Here is a 26,055-nt window from a genome sequence, read left to right as displayed (position 1 = left end):
TTTCATGTGATTTTAACATTTATCACTTTTAACAAAATGCAACTTTTATCTCTACCTGATATCAAAATGGAATCATATCTTGATTTAAATAGTTTAATGAGGCATTTCATCAGCATTATCCTATTCTGCTCAAAGAAAATGCTTTTTGAAATGACTGATAAGCTGCACAAATGAGAAAATTGTATATTTAATAATCTTCCTACTAAAAAATAATACAATTGAGAAATTGTTATTAAGGAAAATGATATGTTACATTCTAATTTCCTGGAGACTTCCACAGTTTGTTCTTTTTTTATGTTTATGTTGAATAAATAATATGTGCTATATTTTTTTACAGTGTTTCAACAAAAGGCAGCCAGAAGACAATCTGATGGTGACAAGTTCCCTTGTCCTAGGAAACAAGGTACTGACATAAACTTCAGTTTATTTAATAATCTCTAAGCATTGAAGAGGTCTTATGAATACTGAATAAAGTCTCCAGGGGTAGAAGTAAATAATTATGTACTTGATTAATTTTACTCTTAACTTGATGTCTTACCCAAATATATTGCCATAATAAAATTAATGCAAGGAAATGCATTAATGGCAAGAAATGGTCTTGTGAGAATATTTGTAGTGATGAGGGTGTTATCAGAGTTCTAGAAATGTCAAGTAAGAAATTCTCTAACGTGCCTCAGAGACCATGCTTTCACAAAGAGAAGGCTCCAGAACTTACTTGGTTCAAAGAGATGATTGATTACACCAAAAATGGGACTAGTATGGGTTTTCTATGCTCTACATTGAACTCCAGTCAAAGATTATACCCTTTCTCATTATTTTACCTTCAGCATTTAAACCAACATTTTTTGTGCAATTATTTGTCATGCAGAGAAGAGCTGAAAACTGTAGGTAGAGACATCTCACCCAAGACTATTTTCCTTATACTCTGCAAGGAGGCAGCTGCTCTCAGTTTTCCGTGGCTCACTTGGTTCCTATTGAAAAGAGATTCTAGCAGATTATTTATTATAATTTTTTTTGATAATAAGATTTTAGTTAAAGTTCAAAAATGAAAAATGTAAAAGGTGGCAGAAGTAGAGGTAACCCTGGCTGGCTCTAATAAAAATGAGCATATACAGATGCTTTTAACCTCAACTCGCCTTTGAAATAACTTCAGTCCAAAATAATAGTACCAGTTAATTATTGAGAGAGATGTTAAAATAAAACCATGAAATTATTTCACAGCAGCCCCTAAACACTCCCATAGTCAGCGTCCTTTTGTAGCATTGTGAAGATAGCTAGGTACTGATGGCACCAATTTCTAATATTCACTGAGCTATTAAATAGAGATCCTCAATGGACCTGCTCCTAGGACACCACGGATCATCCTCCAAATAAAACTGTGTCCCTAAAATGGGTATTCTTTATGCATAACTTCAAGTGGTGTTTCCCACAGCAGCGAGGTTATACCTCAAACGTTCTTCCAGTTTAGTAGATGGTGCTCAAATGCGGCACACGATGAAGCTGAACTCTCAGTCTTCCATGAATTACTTGAATATTCTGCTTATATATTTACACACACAAAAAAATTTTATTGGACAATTTTCTATTTCTACTGATTTTGTATTTGGAGGAAAAGATGTATCTTTTTAAGTCTGCAATTTTGCTCCCACTGTGCTTTTAGCTCTTAAGAAATAAATGAAGAATTCCATATGAGATCATTGTACAATTAAGGTCAAATAATCACTGAAGAATTAAACAAAGTAGAGGAGACTTTGTTCCTCTCTGTACTCCCCCACATACCTCACAGAGCTTTGGAAAGAGTAAGGGTGAAGGGTGCTTTGAGTTCTTTGAAAGAATATTTATCAGAAGCAATTTTTTATAAATTCTTTAATTACCATGTTTTTAAGTAATTTCTGTTAGAACATAAAGGAAAATGTGAAGAAGGCCACAGGTAGTAAAGGAAAGTGACAAGTAGCGAGTGTAATGCAGAGATTCTGGAATGCTTGATCTTATTGACTATTCTGGTTATCCCACAGAGAGCAATATAAGGAAAGGCTACCAATGTCCATTAAGCCTGGACAAGACCAATTATTATTCTACCATATGTATAGAAAAATAGTCTCTTCTGTATCCAGTAAAGAAAGGGGAAGAGAAAATAATGAAAGGAAATAAGGACTTAATTATAAAATATTTTATTGGATTAAAATCTGTTCATATTTTGTTTTACTTCATCAAGTTCAATGATTACTACATTTTTAAAACTCTTTGAGGGCTAGGAAACTGAAAATTTTGAACAAATTTTATATGATTTTTTTCTCTCTCTCTAGATATTTATATCCAACTTCTTGATAATGTTTTCAATTAGTCACCTTAGAGCACTTTCCCTAGATGCCTTAACCCTAGACATCAGTAATTCCACGGAACATAAAAACAAACAAGAACATTGCTCTATTTGCAAGGACTAGAGGAACATAAACCTCATGAAATGTTAAAAAAAAAAAAAAAACTCCCTTATTACTGCAATCTGAGAAAAAAAGAAGATAATTGAGAATAATCAGGAAGATTTTTAAATTAAAGAATTAAGTACCTCGAAGGGCTTACTCTGTACAACCATTTTTTGCCTAAGCCTTTTAAGATTTTTATGACCATCCAGTCTATGTGACATACTAGGCAATCAAATCTGCTTATTTCTGAGTTGATGAATACTCTACATATCCTAGGATCTCATGGTGTAATAGGAAAAGCAGTGCATGTTTCACCAATGATAACTTTATTTAGTAAAGAACAAAAAAGGCCCTTTTATGAGAGGTTGTCAGAGTCCAGATTTTCTAATAGGACTAGATAGTTTCTCTAAAAAAGGTTAAAGAAATTATTTTATTCTTTCACTATATGCTGGAAGGAAAAGGTTTATGAGAGCCAACCATTTTCCCACTGAAAGTACAAATGTTTCAGATGCCCTCCGTTCACGACTGCCAAGGGATTGCCAGGAAGTTACACTATTACTAAATCAAGGAATTTTCCTGAGGAACAGAAAAAAAAAAGTAATTGGCACCATTTCCATGGAAACTTAACAGATTTTTTCAACTCAATTTTTGCTTCTTGAAAAAAAAATATAAGAAAAATGCTGAGGACTTTGGATCACAAATAAAAGTTTTCATCAGAATAGTTTTAAAATCAGTTTTCCAAGTTGGTTTTAAAATTAAGAAATGGTATAACGGTGTCACAGAATACGCTGCTACAATACCTCTAGCCTCTTCCCCCAACTGAACCTCACAGGCCCATTGAAAGTTTCTTTTTTAACTTGAGACCTGAATTTTTTAGTAGCTGAGCAGTTTTAAAGTCTGAATCATGCTGACCAAACTCACAGAGGACTGATTTATAATCCTTAATTTCGGTCTATTCTATCTATACATCCCAGGGACTAGATTCCTTCCCAGTGACTAGACTATTTGCATTCATCAGGCCTCTGCCAAATAATGAAGTTTCTATAAAATATAATTAGTAGTTAGGTGACTTGTAGGTGAACATTATCAAGCCGAAAGATGCTGGAGGAATATAAGGGCTGGTTCTTCAAGAACATGGAAATATCTGCTTAATTTTTCCTGCCTCGCAAAATCATAAAATAGTCTAGGGTCAAAACTGCTCACATCTTCCAGACAGGTTAAATTTTTTTTTTCTCAGTTATATCTTTTTCTTGGATGATGCCAAGGGGACTTTTCTATCCTCACCAGAATCATCCTCATTTTATTGATGTAGTCTTACCTCAAACATGATAACATGACAACTGATGAGGTTTAACAGTCTTAACTTCTAAACTGCCTCCCTGTGAATCATGAGTCATATCCACAGATCTCCTCAGCCACACAGTTCAATACTGAATTGCATCAAAGATGTGTTGTTGCTGCCAGTTTTAGAAGACAAATCATCTCTTTGAGGGGTGGAGTTAAGTGAGTTGTGAGAAGAGTACATTCATCCTGACCAACTGCCTATACCAGTGACTCCCAACCCTAGATGAGCATAAGAATTATTTGTAGACACAATAGAATATACAGATGTCAAATGATAATGTACACCTGAAAATTATATAATCGTACTAACCAATGTTACCCCAATAAACATATAAGAATAGAAATAAGCAATAATCTCGAAACCAACATACAAAAAATATATAACCAAAAGAAACTGTTTCAGAAGCATATTATGGTCAGATTACGCCTCTACATATGTTATGTTTCCAAAATAATCTGCGCAATATAATTTTTAATTTTTTCCACATTTAAATCCATGTTTCATGTAAAAATTCAAATCTCCAACCACTTTCTTTCATATAATTGTATCTTTTTCTATAAATGACTTTTGCTGCTATGATTGGTTAACATGCTTTCCATGTTGTTTTCTTATATTTGAGATGCATTTCTCTAAATTCATAATTCTATCAAAAGTGGAAAAATAAAGAATATATAAAGAGAATCATGTTATCAATAAAATCATGAAAGATAACATGAAAGATAACATATTTACTTGTGATAATGAAAACTATTCAGATGTATTTAATAAGCAGGCACGAAATCTTCTCTGCTCAGTAATTCTAACTGCCCAGCCCCTATAGGCTTATGAGTTTACAATTCCTGGTGTAGTCTCTGCCCACTAATGCTTCACCTCTAGCCACACAGCTGTTATTGGCTTGTCTTTTTGGGGAGGGTGAGATGCGAGTTCATGGGAAAGATATAGTCAAGGAACATACCTTGCACGTGTTCGCTAAGGGCCCACTGTTGCAACAGTCTGATAAATGTTAAATGATAAAACTTTCTGTAAGTAGGAGACCTGGGGAAATGTGGATGATATTACCCTTATGTGGGGAAAAGAGAATGCTGGTCTCTGAGGTACTTCAATCAGGCTAGTTTTGCCAGTACCAGATATATTAAAAAGAAAAGAAGGAAAATTATCAAAATGTGATCATTTATACCTCATAAAAGAATAATGGCCTCAGTTCTCTTTTTCAGTATAACTTACATTTCCATTTGCCATATTGTTCACAAAAGCTTTTTATTAACATCATACTTGGAAAAACTTTTTAATAACTGATTTCTTGTCTAAAATAGTGATGTGTCAATGGCCCATATTGTGGCCTCTTAGCAATTCTTGTAAAGGCAAGGCACCAAAAAAGAAAGAAAGAAAGAAAGAAAGAAAGAGAGAGAGAGAGAGAGAGAGAGAGAGAGAGAGAGAGAGAGAAAGAAAGAAAGAAAGAAAGAAAGAAAGAAAGAAAGAAAGAAAGAAAGAAAGAAAGAAAGAAAGAAAGAAAGAAAGAAAGAAATTCTTAGTAACAGTGAAAACAAAGGCTGGAAAAAGTTAATGCTAGAATCTGTAACTAATCTAATTAATTCTAAGGTTGAGAAAAAGGATTGAAATAAATAAAATCGGTAGTCTGCCCACTGACCCATAGATATCATTCACACAAGTGCAAATTTCTAAATTAGCTCCCCTCTCCAGCTCTGGTTTTTCTGTATACATGCAGAGAGTAGTCCTCCCAGTACACAGTGTGGAAGAAGGATTTCATGTTACACTTTGCATCCTGAGACTCTCACGTAAAGCTCTGTAATGGAGGGAAGGGATGGTCAAGAAAAACTATGTTAGTAATTTATACAGGGAGTTAGTACTTGCAAAGCTATCATCACATAATGCCAAAGAATCATGTCCTACCTGTAGGTGACAAAGCTACACTAGAACACAAAAAAATAGACAGAAAGGATAAATAAACACTAACTGTGTTAACATGATTCTATAGATGTGATTGAAGAACAAGACAAACAAATAATATGAGAACTTAAAAAAAAAAATCACTCCAGGGAAAGGAAGGAGAATTTTATCATGAAGTCTCAGGATATTCATGCTTCTGTAAATATTTATTTCATGAGTAAGATTGTCATTTATCATCTATTTTCCTCAAAGTTACCAAACTATCAAGATGGAGATAATGGGAAATACACACACACACACACACACACACACACACACACACACACAGAATAAGAACATTTCGGCTAACAATTTATAACTAAATGTGAAGCTCTTTACAAATATTGTAATTCTTTAGAAAATGTTTTAAGGCAATAACTATAAAAAGCATGGATTCTTTTGAATTTTAATTTATTAAATTTAAGCAAACTATTCAACTTTCAGGTTCAGTACCTGGCAACAGTATGGGGAAGCCAAATTTTTTTTTAGAAAATTGTGAACTCATAAATGAATTGAAAACATATAGAAGAAACAGCAGCAGAAAGTGAGAGGTCAATGTCAGGCTGAGATGAATACAAATAAAGCTTGTTACACGCATTGGCTCCTTTAACCCTTGCAATAATCCTGTAAGGAAAGTATTATTTATCTTGATTCTATAGAACAAAAAAAAAAAAATGATGCTTACAAAGTTGGGGTGAAGCAGAGTTAAAATTTGTACCCATGCTTGCCAGGTCCAAATGTTATATTATACATTTTCTTTTATAAAAGACATAGACTCAAATGTGGATAAAAGATACAAACTTTATTCTGCTTTTAAAAACTATATCACCAAAAATGATAAAGAAAATTTTGAAAAACTAATGGTGAGTAATGGTTATTTAAGAAACAGAAATGAGTTTTTTCAGTCTTAATTTTAGAAAAAATAGAATTTTAGGCAAAATTACTTATGAAACAAAGAAAATCATTTATTTAAATTCTAAAATCCAAATAAAGGTATGTCATTTATCTACTTTTATGTGACAAATATTAAAGCATTAGAATATTTAAATAAAACATGGTAAAATAAAAGAATCTGACAAAACCATAGAAATGTAAGAGGCTATAAATACTTTCAATCTTTGATAAAGTAGTAAAAATACAAAAAATAAAAACAAAGGGGTATATAAAATTGAGATAAGTTTGTACTTAATAGACTACAATTAATAAAAGATCTATAAGTAATAATATGATAATATGCTAGTTGATAAAATAAACTATAAAATATGACCTATTCAGCCCACTTTCTGATCTTAATACAATATTAAAGTATTAATAACAGAAATTTAAATAAAAATGACTGAGAAAATTCTGAGAAACTCTAAAGGCAAAGAAAAAATTAAAGCACAGTTGACCATTTAGAAAACAGCCTACTAACTGTCTTTGTAAGTAGAGGCAACATCATGGCCTTAAAAGCTTTAGTTATTAAAGAAGAGAAGGAAAACAAAGTAAAAAAAAAAAAAAAAAAAAAAGCCAGTGAAATAAATTTAACAAAAGTTGAAATCTAATGGAAAAATTTAAAGAATTTCCAGATGTGAAAACACAAGAAATGTTAACCAAATCTAAAACTTTATTTTTAAAAGGAGTAAATTAGCAGGTTCCCTGGCAATCCCAATCAAGAGAGAACATCGATTTAAAAGATCTGTCATGAGTAGATGGGAGCATACAGAATCAGAGGAATTGTTTTATTTCTTATACACGAAAATATATGATTTTTAAAAGAGAGATACTAATTAACGAAATTATATCAAATGATAATGGTATGTCAGTGTAAGTTCATTAATTGTAGCAAATGTACCACTCTGCTGGGGGATGTTGATAATGGGGGAGCCTGTGCTTGTGTGGAAACAGGAGGTAGATGGGAGATCTCTGTACCTTCTACTCAATTTTACTGTAAGCCTAAAGCTTCTCTTAAATAATAATAAAATATATTTAAAAAATGAACTCAACTTATGTAAAAAAAAAAACTATGTCAGATGATAAAAGGAATTTTAAAAAATATTACTAGGATAATAACTAAGGAATGTTTACATATGTTTGATTCAGAAGATAACCAGGGACAAGTTTTGCCACTGAGTTATTTCAAACTCAAGCACAAGATAATTTTTATATGAACCATGCCATGTAATAGAAATATTAATGTAATGTGCTAGTTATTTCATTAAGAAAAAATACAGGGTAATCTTAGTTAATGAAGAAAAATACAAAAAGACTGTTCAACTATTTATAGCTTTTAAAATGCTTACAGAATAAGAAAGAGGATAATTTCTCAACATGATCAGAAATATCTTACTAGTTCAAGGGTAGAAATAGTCTTCTTAAGGCTAGGAACAAGATAAGGATGGTTATTATCAACATTTTTACTTACTTTTATTTTGGAAAGTTCTAGCAACTGGAATAACATATGAATTTAAATAAAAAGTGTTAACTGTTGGGAAGAAGAGGAACTGTTTTTCATTATTTTTAGATTATATATGTACATGCCTAAAAAGTATGAAAGAATCAACTATAAGACTCTTAAAATTATTTCAAACTATTGAATATCATTCAGAAATAATTTGGGTTTGTTTGTTTGTTTGTTTGTTATGTACCAGAAATATTATTTTGAAGACATCATGAAAGAAAAATACTTATTCTATTTAATAGTATATATTTAATATTTATTTAATAATATTTTTAATTTATTTAATAATATTTAATATTTCAATAGTATTCAAAAATACTATTGAAAACACAACAAGTTTTTATTCAAAGAGAGAGGCACACCATATTTTTCTATAGGTACTTTAAATTCTTCCTAAAATGATTTATAGATTTAAAAAAATTTCAATTATTTGGAAAGGATTGAAAAATTTTTTCCTTTGGAAAAACAACAATTTGGAAGAATGCTTTTAAATTCACAAAGAAGACAAATAAGAAGAGCTGAAATCAGGCAATCATTTAGGAAAATAAAAAGATAAAGGCAGCGCCACTTACCATGTGTTATTAAAGTCTTTTACTTATATAGTGCTTAAGTCTATAGTATTTACCATTATATTGGCATAAGAATTACTAGAAGTTTAGATTATAAAATTATTAAAGTTTCTGTGCTTTTTTTACTTGAATAATACAAAATATTATCAAAAGTGTAATAAGACAGCACTCCATCATATCAGCGAGGCTGTATATCATATCGCACTATGGCACTAAGTATCTAGCATTAAAAATGTTTATACTCAACAATTATGCTTTTTGAAGTCTAGCCCAAGAAATTAATAGCAATACAGCCAATGATTTATGTAAAAAATTTTTAAGGACCAATAATTCATAATCATAAAAATAATAAAAAATAGCCAACAGTAAGAGAATAGTTAAATATTTTATACAAATTTGGGGATATAATATAGCTACTAAAAAACATATTTCGAAGACTATTTAATAGTATAGAAACATTCTTAGGTTATACGAATAAAAGAAAAGAGCAGGAAACATATCAGTATAAGCCCAATTTGGGGGCAGGGGAAAGTACACTTAAAAAAGAAAAAGCACCAAAACATTAACAGTCCTTATTTCTGAAGAGCATAATAATGATAGTCATTTTGTTTTCCAGTACTTTTCTGAATTTTCTCAGTGGTGGGAAAAAGATTAGTTTTAAATCCCCAACAATTAAAGTGAAATAGCAAAGAATACATTGTTAATGAAAAAATTATTCTGATGCTTGTCAAAACAGTCAGGTTGATTTTATTCAGGGGAACTACAGTGTGAGTATAGGGACCCCTGTGTCATGGTTTTTCAGCAGAGAAACAGGGGTCTCATATCTGAGTGCAACAAAGAAAAGTGGGAATTTATAGCCAAGGAGTGTGTGAGGGGTGGGCAGTGGATAGAAAATTATTAAGAGGAAACATCAGGGTTAAGAGAGAATCTAGTTAACCTTACCTAACAGAATTCCTTCTGAAGGCAGGCCAAGGTGATCACACATGACCTAGGGGATAATGAACGCTTCTAAGGAAGCAGATCAGATATTGAGGGCAATCAGATTTTGAGGGTGGGAGATTCCAGCTAAACCAATTTGTGAAAATTGGGCAACAGCAAAGATAAACATGGAAGTACAGAAGGTGAGACCTAGTTGGGAAGAGGACTCAATGGAGCCAGACTAAAATGTAGATAATGAGAGACTCTTTGTCATATGCAGCCCTAAGTTGAGGAAACGTGGAGCTTTTGCTTAGAACTTACAAATAAATCAATATTCCAGATATCTCTTAATCTGCTCATGTGGGCCTAAGTTTATTTACCTAATTCCTTTCTATAAAACATAAAAAATAGCTTCAGATTTAAATCTTGGTCACTGTTTCTTTAAGTCCTATTACTGACAAGTTCTTTCCAATTGCTCACAAAATAATTTGGTGAGATGGTACAGTAGGATAAGGCATAGTAGAGAATATCGGCATGGCTTGGAATGGCATATATTTCATGGAGAAACCTATTAGCAAAGTGGAAGAAATTTTTTTTTTATTTTGAAAACAATATATAGTATTATTACAGAAAATTGGAAATTATTTACTTCCGCTAATACACAATAGAACAACTTGTGTCATCTGTAAAAATTTCTTTCCATGCTTTACTATACATATGTTTATAATGTTAAAATTGTGCTATATATACAATTTTGTTTCCTGCTTTTGTGCTTGTCATTATATAATAAGTACTTTCTATGTTGCAACATGGTCTTTTTAGGTGTTATTTTAATGACTTCCTAATGTTTATTAAGTAAATATTTCATCTTTTAAATCTCATTATTGTACAGTCAAGTTGTTTCCTTTCAATTTTTCAGTAAAAATAAGTTCTTCTAGCCAGTCACTCAGTAAATAGTGTTTTAATAAGAAGCCCAATTTTCTTACTTATTTAATCTATAGATTAATATACTCACCACAATGGGTTACTTGATTTTTTATATGACCAGCATTCATTCAAAAGAAAAATATTATAGTGAGAAATAATCCCAAGCAACTAAAACTTTAGATACTAGAGTGTGTCTTAGAGCTTTTACAACACAAGACCATGTCTACAATTGTTCAATTGACAGCCTGACAAATGCTTTTTGATGAAAATTATGTTAAACCCATATTGACTCTTCTGAATACAAACTAATAATAAATACAAGATTGAGGAAGAAAGAAAAAATCCTTCCATCCCCCATAAATAGTAATCTAAATGCAATAATCAATTTTGCACACCATACTGAAAATTGCACATTTTAGTTTTAGTCTGTCCTTAAGAAGACAGATAGTAGAGTGCCTACATCATTTTTCTTTGCAACTTATCATGCCTAATAGTAATTTATCAAGCAATTTGCTTTTGTCTTTTTACTGTGAAAAAAAGTAAAAGCAGATGTATGGAAAATTAGTCTAATTTTCAGCATTTGATACATAGAACTAACTGCTGCTGCTCCTAAATTTTGTTCTTTTGTTCTCTCTGCACAACCACCCAAAACTGAATCTCTTTTCCTCCCACAAAATAAAAGTCATCTTGTTTATACTTTAGTAGCTAAAATTGAAATATGAAGGGGTAATTGAAGTGAATATTAATAAAAAGATTAATTATTTTTCAAATTCAGCTAAACTTGAACATATAGCAAAACCAAAGCTGGTATGGTTTTCTGGGAAGACTTTTCTTGCAATAAATTCTACAAAAGCAGAAAATTCAGCTGCATGGGTTACTTGAGATAAAAATAAATTCGCACGTAGGCAAAGAGGGTGGAAGTGAGGTGCTAGTTAAATGGTATATCTGTTAAATGATGGTGCTAACCCTCCACACTGTGGCAGGAACAGCAGGTAGAATTCTACTGCAAACAGCATCGCACGAAATGAACTACAGTGTGTGGAGGCCAATAAAAAATAAATGGTACAAGAAGCAAGACCTCAATTGTTATCTATGCTTCTGGCTGCTGAACCAGTGAGCCCTGTGGCTGACTTGTGCTTCTCCAATTTCCCTGAGATTTCATGCTTCATCATCCCTGAAGGAAGAGATTTAAAGTATAGAATCTGTTGACATCTTGTTGGTTCTGGGGGAATATGACTTCTGAAGAGAAAAAGTAAGCCAAGAAACCTCCATGGGAATCAGAATGATTGGCCATGTAGCAGTTTTATGTGCATATAAATCTTCTAAAAAGGACCCCTTTCTGTGCCCCTGTTCCAAGATTCCCTGTTAGAATCCTCTTCAAAACTGTGAGCAACATCAGAGATCATTCCAAGACAGTCCCGAGGCTCAAGTCCCCTTCACATGCTTAAACCTGCTATCAGATACTTGAAACTTTTCTTTTTCAGACTAGCCAATCCTAACACTATCTGAGAATCCTTATTACTATAGAATCTGAATACCCTCCCCATTTCCCCAGTCTTTATCTTTTCTGGATACAATGTAGTTGATCTATTTCTTTCTTGAAGAAGGGACCCCAGTAAGAATTGATGTCTTCAGGGACAACTCCTTAGTACACAGTTGAGCAGGACTACCTATTCTCTCCTTCTAGAGTCAAGTGTATTTAGACCTGACAGTGCATAAGACATGTGCTGCTACTGCTGAGTTACCCAGTCCCTCCTGAGATTATACAGTAAGTATGTTAGACTTAATATACTTACTGTATAATAGAGCTATATAAATGAGAAGGTTCAGACTCAAAGGAGTTCTGCAGCCAGGCAGGTAGCACAAGTGAGATGTAATCCAGTGACTATTAGGAGTAACAGGGATTGGAGCAGCCAGGAGAACATGTAGCATCCCTAAAGGCATCCAGAGTGTTCATATATGTCTTCAAACACCACGTGACACAAATAAAACATTGAATTCACCCATGGTTTACAACTTGCTACCACTGTACTTTAGGCCAGTCTCTGGAGTAGCATTAGCAGCCACACATGAAAAATTGGGCCACCCAATGTTTTTATTCTGCTGAGCAAATAATACATGGCATGTTTCAATAATATACTCATTTGAAAAGGAATCAATTTACTACAAAATGACTGGCAGTTATTTACTTTATATATTTCAGGAATAAACTTTCAATAATTCTAAACCCCTCACAACGCTTGGATTTGGGTTGACATCTCTTTTCCCAAAGCTAAAGAGATTATGTTATTCTACAAATATTTATTATTAATAATAATATTAGCATTTATTTAGCCTACTATGTGACAGGCACTGTGCTGAGTATTTTACTCACATTATTAAAAGTAATTCTCACCAAAAAACGTGCAATTGGCAATGCCCACAGCTAGTGCAGTGCAGGACTTTTGTTTCTGCTCTTTTTCTCCTTCTCTCTTTATGTTTTTAGTGATGAGACATTATTTTTGCCCATAACACTAGGTACTAGGCACAACCATCCTTAGAGATAAACTCATAAACTTTCTACCGATTTATTCTATAACTGCTCATAGACTCATAAGAACAAGAAACTCAAGCTGCTTATTTCTTAGAGTGCTTTTTTTATCCAGTCGTTATAGATTGACTTTTTGTTAAAATACCCTCCATTCATATTACAGACAGAGCTCGGATAGAAAGTCAAGCCTTTTCCACCAGGAGGAGCTACCTGGCTGATGGGCAGAAAGAACTCATCCTCCTGCAGGAGAAAGTGAAGAACGGGAAACTATCTGTGGACCAAGCCCTGGAGAAGTTTAAACACTGGCAGATGGGAAAGACTGGCCTGGAAATGATTCAGCAGGTAATGCTGACCCCAGTCCTTTTCAAAACATTCCCTCCCTGCTTCTTTGTAAACGTTTAGTCTACATAAGAAATACAGGTAACTATTTTTTTTGTTTGTTTTTAAATAGCCACACACACACACACACACACACACACACACACACACACACACACAAAGATGTTTGTCAAACAAACAATTGAAAGTTTGAAAGTATCCAGACTTCATTTAACAAACCATTGTTGAGCTCAGTGCTGGGACCTAGCATATCAGAGCTAATACATAACTTCCTTGCAAGGCTGTCCTTAGTGTAGTGAATATTTTATGAATTTTATTGTTGAAAAAATTAAGGTGAAGCATCTTTACACTAACACATGCTCAGCATTCCAAAGAGTATATTATGTAGGCCAATGTAGACCAGACTTAAAGGAAAAAAGAAAATGATTGAAATCTTATCAAACAATAGTACTAAATAAAATGTAATAAGTATTATTTTCTCTTCCCCTTAACATATATATATATATATATATATATATATATATATATATATATATTCTGTAGAGAAAAGATACCAACAGCATTAACTTTAGATAAGCTTAGGCTTGTCTTCTATAAATATAATTTATATCCTGGGAGGTAATTTGAACTAGGTGGTTCCAAAATGAGAATGAAAACAGAATATGCCATATACATCCTGTGACATTCTTCACTGAGGGATATCAGAGCCTCATTCTACGTATCTCATGGGCCTTTCTACTCTCAGAACATTCCAACAGATTTTGTTTTCCCATCATGGGAAGCCCAAAGGCCTTAGAAACCAGTTGTCAGGCAGGTATTGGATAAAACACATTTAATTACCTAATTTAGGCCAATGTATACATAATCATTAATAGCTCACTATGCTATCTTTCCCATGAAATCATTTTTTGATTTAAAAACAATGCTTTGGAAAATATTTTTAAACAAGAGAAAAGTTAGTCCTCGTGGTGAAATTTAAACAATGTGGCATAAGCAGGAGATAGTTTAAGCGAGGGGACTCTCCCAGTACATCTGAGAGGACTCCTTGTCAGGAACCACCTATCTCTAAGGCAGCTCTGGCTGTGGGTTGGTCATTAGACATGGTCCAGATTTTGCAGTGCTAGGCAAGGGCAGTTATTTTGCCAAACAAATGCAAAAGAATGTTAATTGTAGAGTTCTACAACTGATCACTGTTCATCTTCAGAATTACATTGCTTCTCAATCCATGTCATCGCCATCAAACATCCCTCTTATCCTGAAATGGGTGTAATGTGCTTAAGTGTAGATGTACAACTCACTTTTTTAGCAATGCCAGATTATATAAATTTTGTTGCATTTCATCCTCTTAAACTGCTCAGTAATCATTTATAATTTAGAGTAATCCAACGGAAACATTTTCTCGGAAAGATTTTGCTAGTTGTTTAATTAAACCCTGGGGTATTTCTATTTTATTTGTGTTATTTATTTATATTCAATATTGTTTTAGAAAGAATTTAAGGTGGTCCGTACTCACTACTGCAATACTGATTTTTTACTTATCTAATATTTAGGGACAATGGGATAATGAATATGGTTGGTGTTGATACAAAACAAAACAAAAAAATTTAACCTGTAAATGCAAGAACAGGCACTAAGGCTACTTTCCGTGTCAGCCAAAAGTTTCGTAACTCTAATACTGTTTGAGGTATCAGTCAGGCTTTTCCACTTTTTTTCAATCTTTGTTTCAATATAATTGACATGTAGCATTGTGTAAATTTAAGAAGTTGCAAAATGATCACCACCATAGTGCTAGCTAACATTTCCATATGTCATTTATTTACCATTTATTTTTTGTGGTGAGAACATTTAATATCTACTTTCTTAGCAACTTTCAAGCATATAATAACAGTAACGTCTGCTGTAATCACTCTGCTGCACGTTAGAGCCCTAGAACTTATTTAGCTTATAACTGAAAGTTTGGACACTTTGACCAACATCTCTTCTTTTCTCTGACTTCCCCAGTCCCTGGTAACCACCATTCTGCTCTCTGTTTCTATGAATTTTAAGTTGTTAGATTCCACATATATCGATATCGTACAGTATTTGTCCTTTTCTGATGTTCTTAATGCCTTCAAGTTCCATCCATATTGTCACAAATGGCAGGATTTCCTGCTTCCTCATGGCCGAACAATGTTCCATTATGTATTTATCTAGCACATGTTCTTTATCCGTTCACCCACTGATGAACACCTGGGTTGTTTCCATATCTTGGCTAAAGTGAATAATGCTGCAGTGAACATGGGAGTGCAGATATATTGTCAATATCCTATTTTCACTTCCTTCAGATATATACTCTGCAGTGGGATTGCTGGACCATATGGTATTTCTATTTTCAGTTTTTTCAGGCACCTACATACTATTTTCTATAGTAGATGCATTCCCAACAGGCCCAGGGTTCCCTTTTCTCTAAACACTTATGTGCTTATCTGTCTTTTCAATAGCCATTCTAATGTACATGAGGTGATAGCTCATTGTGCTTTTGATTTGAATTTCCCTGATAATTAGTGGTGTCCAGGACCTTTTCATGTAGGTGTTGGTCATTTGTATGTTTTTTTGGAAAAATGTCTATTTAGTGCCTCTGCCCATTTTTTAATCAGATTGTTCGAATTTTTTGCTAATGAATTGTATGAGTTCTATATATATTTTGAAAATCAACTTCTTATCAGATATCTGATTTTCAAATATTTTCTCCCATTCTGTAGGTTACCTTTTGTTGATGGTTTCTTTTACTGTGCAGAAGCTTTTCAGGTTGATGTACTCATGCTTGTTTTGCTTTTGTTGCTTTTGTTTTTGAGTACCAGGCCCAAAAATTGTTGCCAAATCCAATGTCAAGGAGCTTATTTTCTGTATTTTTTTAGTTCTTAACCTAAGGGCCCGGACAACAGTCAAAATGACAGAAAACTTAATGTTCTCCTTTTTCCTAACATACACAGGACAAAATCCCATATATTTATCATTATTACTTTTGTAGTTTACAAAAATATTCATTTGTACCATGAGAATGAATCTACCAGAGGTAACTATAAAGTTATCTTATTATTGACAGAGGCCTTATCTTAGGAAATTGACAGGAAAAATGGTACAAACATAGGGTTAATTATAAGTTTCTAGAATAATGAATACCTACATAGAATCTGCAGAGTCAAAGGCAAGATGATTGAGAAGGTAAAAACTTTGGCTTTCATGCTCCTCACTCCTGCTCATAATCACTGAATACCTAAAGAATATTTGCTTCACTCTTAGGAGAGGATCTTTAAGGTGGTGAAAACAACTCTCCATTTAGGAAATGTGGTTTCTAGGTCTCAAGAGAAACCCTTAGGAAAAGTGCTGCTCTTAGGTTTTCTCATGAAAGGGATGTTGAATGTTAGCTTGTTTTAAACTGTGGTTAAAGATAATAGTGTTCAATGTATAATATTTGGAAAGCAAAGAAAGATGACAAATGTACTGAGAAGGGAAATCCAGTCATGTATCCTTTGTTTCCGAGTCTCTAGTTGGAGTAAATTAGAATTCTTGGGAAGGATTGCAGAGGCTGGAGATGGGCTCAGGTCACAACAAGTCAACACTGTGTCACCCTCCTGCTTTTGGATACCATATAGCCACTGTAGAACCCTCAGGTGTTAGATTGGTAAAATAGCTCCCAAAATAATTGGGCTCTGCGTTTCAATCCTAGCTCTATCATCTATAATTGTGTGATTTGGGAAAGTTACTTAACCTCTCTGCATCTCATTTTCCATATGTGTAAAATGAGATGATGACATTTTATATCTACTTTATGAAGTTGTAAGGATTGAGTTATATTGAGTAAATACCAAGGATAGCACTTGGAACATTGTAAATGCCAAATTAGTACTAAATAGTCATGGTGGTATTGGTGATAGTAATTGATGTTTCATCTTGATTCATGACAAATTTGTAAACCTTAACTGCTGTTTCCTGGTTGTTTCCTCATTTAGGAAAAACTACGACAACTACGGGATTGCATTATTGGGAAAAGGCCTGAAGAAGAAAATGTCTATAGTAAGTAAAAATTGCGTGTTATTCAAAAATGATTGGGTAATGGAGTAGAAAATGTAAGGACTATAGAGTCAAGCACACTTTAATTCATATCTACATTTTATCACTTCCCATCTGTGTAACTGGAGAGTGTCTTTAACCCTTGTCTGCAAAACAAGAATAATGATACATATATCTAAAAGTAGTTTTATGAGTTAACATATAAAATACTTTAACCTTCTCTGACCCATAATGAATGTTCAATAAATGCTAGTAACTTCTTTTTCTTTTGATTTCTATGTAAGTTGCAAACAAGATAATTCTGCTCCAATTTCTTTTATATACGAGCCATTACGCGGAGTATTAAATTTTTAAGGAGTCATACTTTTTTAATAAGGTAGAATGGTCTCAATATAGTCAGTTCTTACAATTGTTCACATGTGGATTATCTTAAATTGTAAATCTCAGATTGCCTTCCCTTGCAGCTAGCACGCTTTTTGGCGATGCAGATTCCTCTTGCTAATAATTAACAGTTGCTTTAGTGGGGAGGACACTGATTTTAATACAAACCAACCGTTATTAAGATGGTAAATCTTCTCCAAAGATAAACAACACATTGCAAAATTGAAAATAAATGGTGTTCTCACTATTTGACCACTCTTTCCACAAGTCCATACTCCTGTACAGATAATTAAAAACTTGAAAGCATTCATCTCCTCAATTTTCAATAATATTTCATAGTTTTTAGCTAGTGCTTCTAGCTGAAATTCACCATGTTAAAATTCATTTTCTTTTCATATTATTAGATTGTTATCTACTTTCCATGGAGAATTCTTTAAGCTCTTTTAGAAATGTTTTCTAAAACAGAAATACACTTCCTAAAATAATTAAGGTTATAAACATGGGACTTCCATTCTAATGTGAAATAAGAATAAAATTTGTACAATGTATAAAATTACAAAATATATGAATAATTTTACTAAGGAACATTAAGTATAGTAGTGGTAGTAAATAATATTTTTGACTACTATATGCTTAATATTACATTATTAATTGCTTACAATAATGTTTTGAGGTAGACATTAGTTTCAAATTATAAATAGGGAAACTGAGACTCTGGAGAACTAAGATGCCCAAAGACAAACAGATTAGAAACTACAACACGTAAAACCAAGCTCCTAGGAGAGCCACATGGAAGACAGAAAATAATAATAATAATATCTTTTTTCCTCTGGGACTCATTGCACTAATGCTAGACCATATTATATTGTGCTACATGTCTCTGAGGCTCCATTTTCAAAGCCTTTTGATCTCCCTGTTAATCATATTGAATAATTTCTATTGTTCTGTCTTCAAGTTCTTAACTCTTTTGTTATATTCAAATTGCTGATAAACTCATCTGATAAATTTTTTATTTCTTTTATTATAATTTTAATTTCTACAATTTCTATTTATTTTTTTATAGTTTCAATTTTTCTGCTGAGATTCACTATTTATTCTTTGTAAGACAGTATCTTTTATTAATTTAATTATATTTATCAGAGCTGCTTTGATGTCTTTGCGAAAGTAAACAATGGGATCATCTCAGGTTTAGTTCTTATTGATAGTTTTCTTTTTTTTTCTATGAATTATATTTTCCTGTTTCTTTGTACCTCTTCTTTTTAAAAAAAAAATGAATGTTGGACATTACAGATAATATATTGCATATTCTGGATTTTTTCATATTTAATATTCGTAGATGAGTGTAGGTTTTAGTTTTAGCAGGCAGTTTGACTACTGACATGAACTTGTATAGTTTGGGCTTTATGCTTTTTTCAGTGTTGACCTCTAGAAAGCCCAATATGTTTTCTAAGGCCCTCACTGAAGCTGAGCCTACACTTAAGGGGGCAGGGGATTTATAACATATAAAGGAAAAAATATGGAGTTAACCATGCAAAGACAAAGGGTCCAGATAAATGGAATTACATATTGTAAACATTTTAATGGTGAAGTTCGAAGTATGGAATGTGAATAATAAGGTACAATGGAGAATAAAGGTAAAGTAGGAAGTGCAAAGTGTCAAGTATAAGTCATAAAACGTCAAGAGGTACACTATTGTTTCTAAATAGACTCTGATAAGTTAAAATTCATAATTTAATTATAAAGCAATCATAAATAAATGGACAATAGGTAGACAGATGATGATGATAATGATAGATAGATGATAGATGATAGATGATAGATAGATAGGAAACTAATAGAGGAAATAAAATAAAACATTAAAAAGCTATTTTATTCACCAAAAATAAAGCAGGAAGTTTGCAAAAAGAGGAATATAAACAAAATGGATGAGCTAAAAAACAAGAGCAAGATGGTGATATTAAATTCAGTCATATCGATAATTATGTTAAATGTAAATGAATTAAATACTTTATATAAAAGGCAGACATTTTCAGGCTGGATAAAAAACTAAAACCCAATTTTATGCTGTATAAAAGACTTAAATTTTAAATATATGACACAGACAGTTTGAAAGTAAAGAATAGTAAAAGATTTACCATGCCAATACTATGCATAAAAAAGCTGGCATGGCTATAGCAATATAAGACAAGAAAAACTTTGACACATAGATTATTACAAGAGATAAAAGATAATATTACAAAATGATAAAAGGGCAATTCACTAGAAAGATATAAAAATCCTAAATATTTGTGTCCTTTATATTATATATGTATTTGAGTTTTATAAAAACTCATGAAACAAAATTTGATAGTACTCAGAGATGTTTTCAACACTTCCTTACTAAAAAGCATTTGTAAAAAGCATACATTTAAAAATGTTCGAATTATACTGTATGTAATTATTACTGAAAATGTTAATTTCAGGAAAAGAAAAAAAGAATGGAGTAGTCCAAGCTATAAGAATGTCAAAACAGAATGGCAAACTTTTATTAAGTGCCAAACATAACTAAAATCATAATACCTTGGGACAAGCATTTGGAGGAAAAAAGACAAAAGTAATAAAAGATATGATCTCACACTTAGTGGATAGAGATTAGTATTTTTTAAATCAGATTGTGAAATTTCATGCTCACCTTTAAGATAAGTAGTCAAACAATAAAAAGAATAGTTTAGAATAAATATTGAAAAAAACTCAGTAGAATGTGCTTTTTTTTTTTTTTTTATCTTTTAGATAAACTCACCATCGTGCACCACCCAAATGGTAAGTCCTTGGTATTTATTGAAGGGGCTCGGACTAAAACAAAGCATGTATATACCAATTTCAATATAAGTTGAACCTAATATGACTAGGCAGGTCAGTGTAAAAGTTCACATAAATTTTGTGTTTATGTGCAAAACCACTTGGCATCCAAAATAAATTGTGAGGTGTTTCTAGAATAGCAATGCTAGAAACATTGTTATATAGTAAAAGAAGCATGTACTTTGAACTCTAATTGACCTGTCTCTTCACACCTTACTAGTTGTGACCTTTGGCGAGTCACTTGAACTCTTTAGGTCTCTGTTTCCTTATATGTAAAATGTAGATAAGAATTCTACTGTGGGAATTGCTATAAATACTGATGATGACATATGTAAATAATTGCTGATTAAAGTTTATAAATGGGCATTATTGACAGAGCAAATGAAATTGAATGACGCTTGAGAGAATGATTCACTTTAGTGATGGGGAGGAATGCATGCAGAATATTGGGAGGGCAAAGAGGAGCCAGAGGGAACAGAAAGAACAAACTAATCAAAAACAGACTCACAAATATAGAGGACAATCTGGTGATGGCCAAAGGAGAAGGGTGGCAGGGAGCTGGGAGAAAGGAGTGAAGGGTTAGAGAAGTACAAACTAGTAGTTGATAGATGGTCACGGGGATAGGGAGCACGGCATAGGGAATGCAGTTAGCATTAATATATTGGTTAGGTGGAGAGCCAGAGGAGAGAGAGAGCAATTAGGAGGATTGTTTTATAAACTATATAAATGCCTAACCAATGTACTGTATACTTGAAACTTATAATTTTTTTTTTTAAAGGGTACTTTTCAATTGGCTAATCCAGTTGTAATCAAGTGGAGGTCATTATTCAAAGGTGTTAGATTGTTTCTAAGCTGAAGCAACTCCTCAATATCCTTTCTAAGTCAATCTTTAGGGTAGGAGAAATGAATAGCATACTTGCCAGGAGTGCCTTTTCAGTATGACCTGTTATCTCTTTAGTAATTTTTCTCTTTACTTATATCCTACTCTTTTGAATATATAACTTTTTTAAAGTACTGAATAAATAAGCTATGAAATGTGGGAATAATTAAAGAAAAATAACGGTTTGTATTTCTAGGTAATGAAAGTGTCCACAATGAAAGTATGTTATATAGCATACCCTGTGGCAATAGGGTAGGTTGTATTTACCTTAATTTTTATAAAACAAAACAAAAAAAAAAGACCTTCATTGAAAAAAATGTAAGAACCTTCTATCCTAACTATGCTTTGAAATATTCTGACGAATGAGAATAAAATAAGTTATCTAAGCATTCGTGTGCAAAATACATGATCAGTAAGTTAAAGAAATTAACTATTCGGTGAAAAGCAAAAAAAAGAACTCAAAGGAGAGCAGCATCGAGGCCGACGTGTGACTGAATTTTACATTAATGGGCCAAATAAATCTTAGAGAAGGTATGAATACATCTTCTTTAGCAATAAGAATATGACAATTCTATTTGAATCAGTATATACGCTCCTTGAAGTCTGGTTATAGGGAAAAAATTTAACCTCAAAATATTGTTCATGTAAATATACATTACTTAACATTTTAGAGTTAACTGAAAATAAATTGCTAATGAGAAGGTAAAAATAACACTAAGCAAAGACAGCAGCAATTGAAAATCAAGATCTGTTCAAGATAATGTTGTTAATAACCTGACCACAATTTTTTCTTCATTAAAATTACATTTTTCCAATTACCCATATATGTAATGTAAGAAACTTACACTGTTAGCCACAATCATCTGGCAACTGGATTAACTGCTAAAATCCAGAATTAGAGCCTGTGGTAAGTTCTCATAATAAACCAATTTTAGCGTACCAAATATTAATAATCCTAAATTTGGCTAATGTTTCAAATATGTCATAAGTAATCATTCACTCTAAAGAACTGTTTGAAGCACTTGCATTTCTGGACCATTCTTTGGCCCACCAATGAGCTATAGACCTAATGAGTCTACAGTACATAACTCATTGGACTTAATCAACTGTGGCAGTTGTTAGGTAGCACACTTGCCCAAGAATTTATGAAAATATCTTCATCAAACAAAGATCCTCTACAATATTTAAAGGACTATACAACCATGCCATGTTGTCATTGTTGTTTTGGTGGCAGGGAGTAAGATTTTGGATAAGAGGAAAAGAATACAGATTCCCAACGCTTGAGCTGTTCTCCCTCAAAATGGAAATAAAATTTGAACTCAAGGACTTTGATGTAGTTGAGCTTCACAATGATTCTTTCCTTTTAAAATGGTGGACTATCTTGCCGGTTGCCTCTACAGAGCTGTTTTTCTGTGACTGTGAAAGGCGACTATGACTATGTTATTTTTCTTTGCTCAGCCTTAAAATGGAGAAGTGCTAGCACTGTCTCTCTTTTTTTTTTTCCTTAGCCTCAGGCTCGACTCCAAGTTGAAAAGGAATTTGGTTTCTGTTGCAGAAAAGATCACTAAGGAAGGTAAAACAGCTATGTTTTTTAAAAGCCTGAAGCAGGTTTATTAGGGAATTGAAGAAATAATTTGTCTAGCAAACAGAATACTTTAAATATTTCATTTTCTTCTCTTGAAAGAATAAACATGTATATTTTTCAAGTTAAAGGTGATTGTTCCTTAGAAAGATTTATGTATAGGGGTAATTTTATGCTAGCTAATCAATTTCAATTGATGATCCATTATTCACTAATACATTTCCTGTGATCTCATTTTCAGGTTATTATTATGAAACAAGATTCTGCAGACACTGCTTTCTGGGTGAAGCAAGCTTGCATTTGGATTGCCTTCTGCCTTCGGGGCAAATTTATACTATGAAAGCAAAAGAAATCCTCTGGATTTCAGATTTTGTTATCGCCACAATTTATTGGCATTGTATGTGCATCAGATTGGTATATCAAGAGTAAAATTAAATACCATAGAGCAATTGCATTCTTTGAAAATTCTTGCATTTTACAATGTCCTTTGCTATTAAAGCAGCTATTTTCCATTTAAAAAATTAAAGAAAACGAGCAGAGAAGTTAAATGCTCTGTAGCAAAGTTATTGGGCCTGTTCGAGGCATTAACCTTAATAAATTACTCTTCCTGTCCTTAGTATAATCATGAAAATACAATTTTTTTTGGTACATATTTGCCTTTTAAGTGGCTGGTCCATTTTCTAAATTTCTCATATTCAAAACTCTATTATTGCCACATCATGTTTGCAGGAACTTTTCCTTATTTAGTGCTTATTTGCTTATAATTCTGACAATATTATTTTTCTAACTTTCTGTATCTCATATTAGCATACATTTCTACAACCTATATTCCTTATTAAAAGACTTATGATTTCATCAATTTATTTCTTAGGTGCAATTTACTAGCTTAGAATTGAATACAGTTTTATCATTCTATTATTTACATGAAAAATTGCTGCAAATAAAGTGAATGTTTAAAGTTATGCCTGACTTTTCAAAACCAATGTATGAGAATTAACCACTAAATTCTTCTGCTTACCAATTTACAAGGGAAATCTACCAAAATTATTTAAAGTAACTAAACTTAATTTCACCATGTAGGACCTATGAAGTAGAATAAACATAAATGATACTTTTCTAGCTTCTAAACAGTGATAGGAATATCTGTTTAAAGTTACAAAACATTGATCATAGGCTTCTCAGGACTATCAACATTCTTAAATAAACTTGTTTTAAAAAATAATAGTTTAGTTAATCCCTATAGAAGGGATTGATTATGACATTTGGAAATTTAGTCCTTAGTTTCACATCCAAGCTTTCAAGAAATAGCCTGCTGTTCCACACACTGAGTCACCACTTCCGTGCACTGCCACACCCAATGGTTAGGAAAAACACCAGGAAAACTGACTTCTTTTCTATAATTTTCTCCATCTATACAATGTAAATGTTTGTATCATTTCTCAAGTAAGAAAATCTCCACTAGCCTATGACTGATGCCTACAATTTAGCCATTGGCTTTATTCTTATTAAAAATGTGAAATTCGGTGACAGGTGAAATTCAGTGACAGGTAAAATATTAACTTTCCTATTTATAATGCAATTAGATCATTCCATATTAAGGGTGGAAGCAAGAGAGATAAGGCCTGAGTATTACTCATGTCTTTAACATAGATGGAAATCTAAACTCAGGACCTCTAAATATTGCCTTTATGAACTGGGCTAATAAAATAAAACCACGGCCAAAGCTCCTTTAATGTCCTCTTTCCCGAGACATTCTAGCCCTTAAAATCTTTGTCACCACAGAGAAACATGGAAAAGAAACCTAAAAATCACTGAGGTCTTCCTTACGCTTCTTGTACTGTGGCTCCTCCCATTCTTGGCTGACTAGGCTTTGCCAGACACTAAATTGGTTAGAAAAGGTTGGAGTTGGGGGATTAGAAGGAGTCTATGTCACACCTGTTGCATGGAAAGAAGTGATGAAAAGTAGATAAACGCAAAGGCAGAAAAAAGGGTCATCCAAATTTAGGAATGATCCCAAGTGAAATTGCTCCCTAAGGAAGCAATATTTTTGTTTTATTGTTCATTGGGGTAACATTGGTTAATACAATTATATAAGTGTCAAGTGTACATTATAATTTTACATCTGTATATTCTATTGTGTATTTACCACCCAAAGACCAGTTTCCTTCAGCTACCACATATTTGATCCCTTAAATCTTCTTTGAATGTTTGGTAGAATTCACTGGTGAAGCCATCTGGTCCTGGATTTTTACTTTTTGGTATATTTTTGATGATTGTTTCAATTTCTATACTGCTGATCAATCTATTTAGATTTTCCAGTTCTTCTTGATTAAGACTAGGAAGGTTGTTTTTCTAAGTACTGGTCCATTTCTTCTAGGTTATTAAATTTGGTGTTACATACTTTTTCATAGTATTCTTGAATGATCCTTTGTATTTCTGCAATATCAGGTGTAATTTCCCCTCTTTCATCCCTGATTTTGTTTGTGTCCTTTCTCTTTTTTCTTTAGTGAGTCTAGACAAGGGTCTGTCAATTTTATTAACCTTCTCAAAGAACCAGCTATTTGTTGAATTTTTTTCTATTTTTTTCTTGGTTTTGTTTTCAGTCTCATTTATTTCTGCTCTAATTTTGATGATTTCTTTCTTCCTGCTGACTTGAGGCTTCATTTGTTCTTCCTTTTCTAGTTTTTTAAGATAAAGTGTTAGGTTGTTTATTTGGCCTCTTTTTTTTTTTTTTTTTTGGAGATAGGCCTGTAATGATATGAACTTTTCTCATATGACCACTTTTGCCATGTCTCAAAAGTTTTGATATGTTGTATTATCATTATGATTCTTTTCTATGTATCTCTTGATCTCTCTTTTTATTTCTTCTGTGGTCCAGTTATT

The 26,055-nt window shown here is 32.6% G+C and overlaps 1 protein-coding gene across 3 annotated transcripts in view; it reads left to right on the top strand.

Annotated features, from left to right (window-relative positions):
* Nucleotides 1–25,292, top strand: part of BANK1 (B cell scaffold protein with ankyrin repeats 1) — a 259,252-nt gene extending 233,960 nt beyond the window's left edge. Inside the window, exons 11-16 of one of the 3 annotated variants that reach the window (XM_036227662.1) lie at nucleotides 338–403; nucleotides 13,263–13,441; nucleotides 17,431–17,494; nucleotides 20,642–20,671; nucleotides 23,099–23,163; nucleotides 23,414–23,530. In XM_036227662.1, the coding sequence (XP_036083555.1) occupies nucleotides 338–403; nucleotides 13,263–13,441; nucleotides 17,431–17,494; nucleotides 20,642–20,671; nucleotides 23,099–23,121 (362 nt within the window). In that variant the 3' untranslated portion in view covers nucleotides 23,122–23,163; nucleotides 23,414–23,530. Of the gene's footprint in view, nucleotides 1–337; nucleotides 404–13,262; nucleotides 13,442–17,430; nucleotides 17,495–20,641; nucleotides 20,672–21,786; nucleotides 21,843–23,098; nucleotides 23,164–23,413 lie in introns of those variants that run through there. The other 2 variants (XM_036227664.1, XM_016159041.2) reach the window with 2 other exon arrangements.
* Nucleotides 25,293–26,055: the final 763 nt, after the last annotated feature.

This window comes from Rousettus aegyptiacus, unplaced genomic scaffold (assembly GCF_014176215.1).
Source record: "Rousettus aegyptiacus isolate mRouAeg1 unplaced genomic scaffold, mRouAeg1.p scaffold_m13_p_10, whole genome shotgun sequence".
NCBI classification, from domain to species: domain Eukaryota; kingdom Metazoa; phylum Chordata; class Mammalia; order Chiroptera; family Pteropodidae; genus Rousettus; species Rousettus aegyptiacus.
The sequence above is the reverse complement of the archived record's forward strand: the minus strand, read 5'-3'. Positions and strand labels throughout refer to the sequence as shown.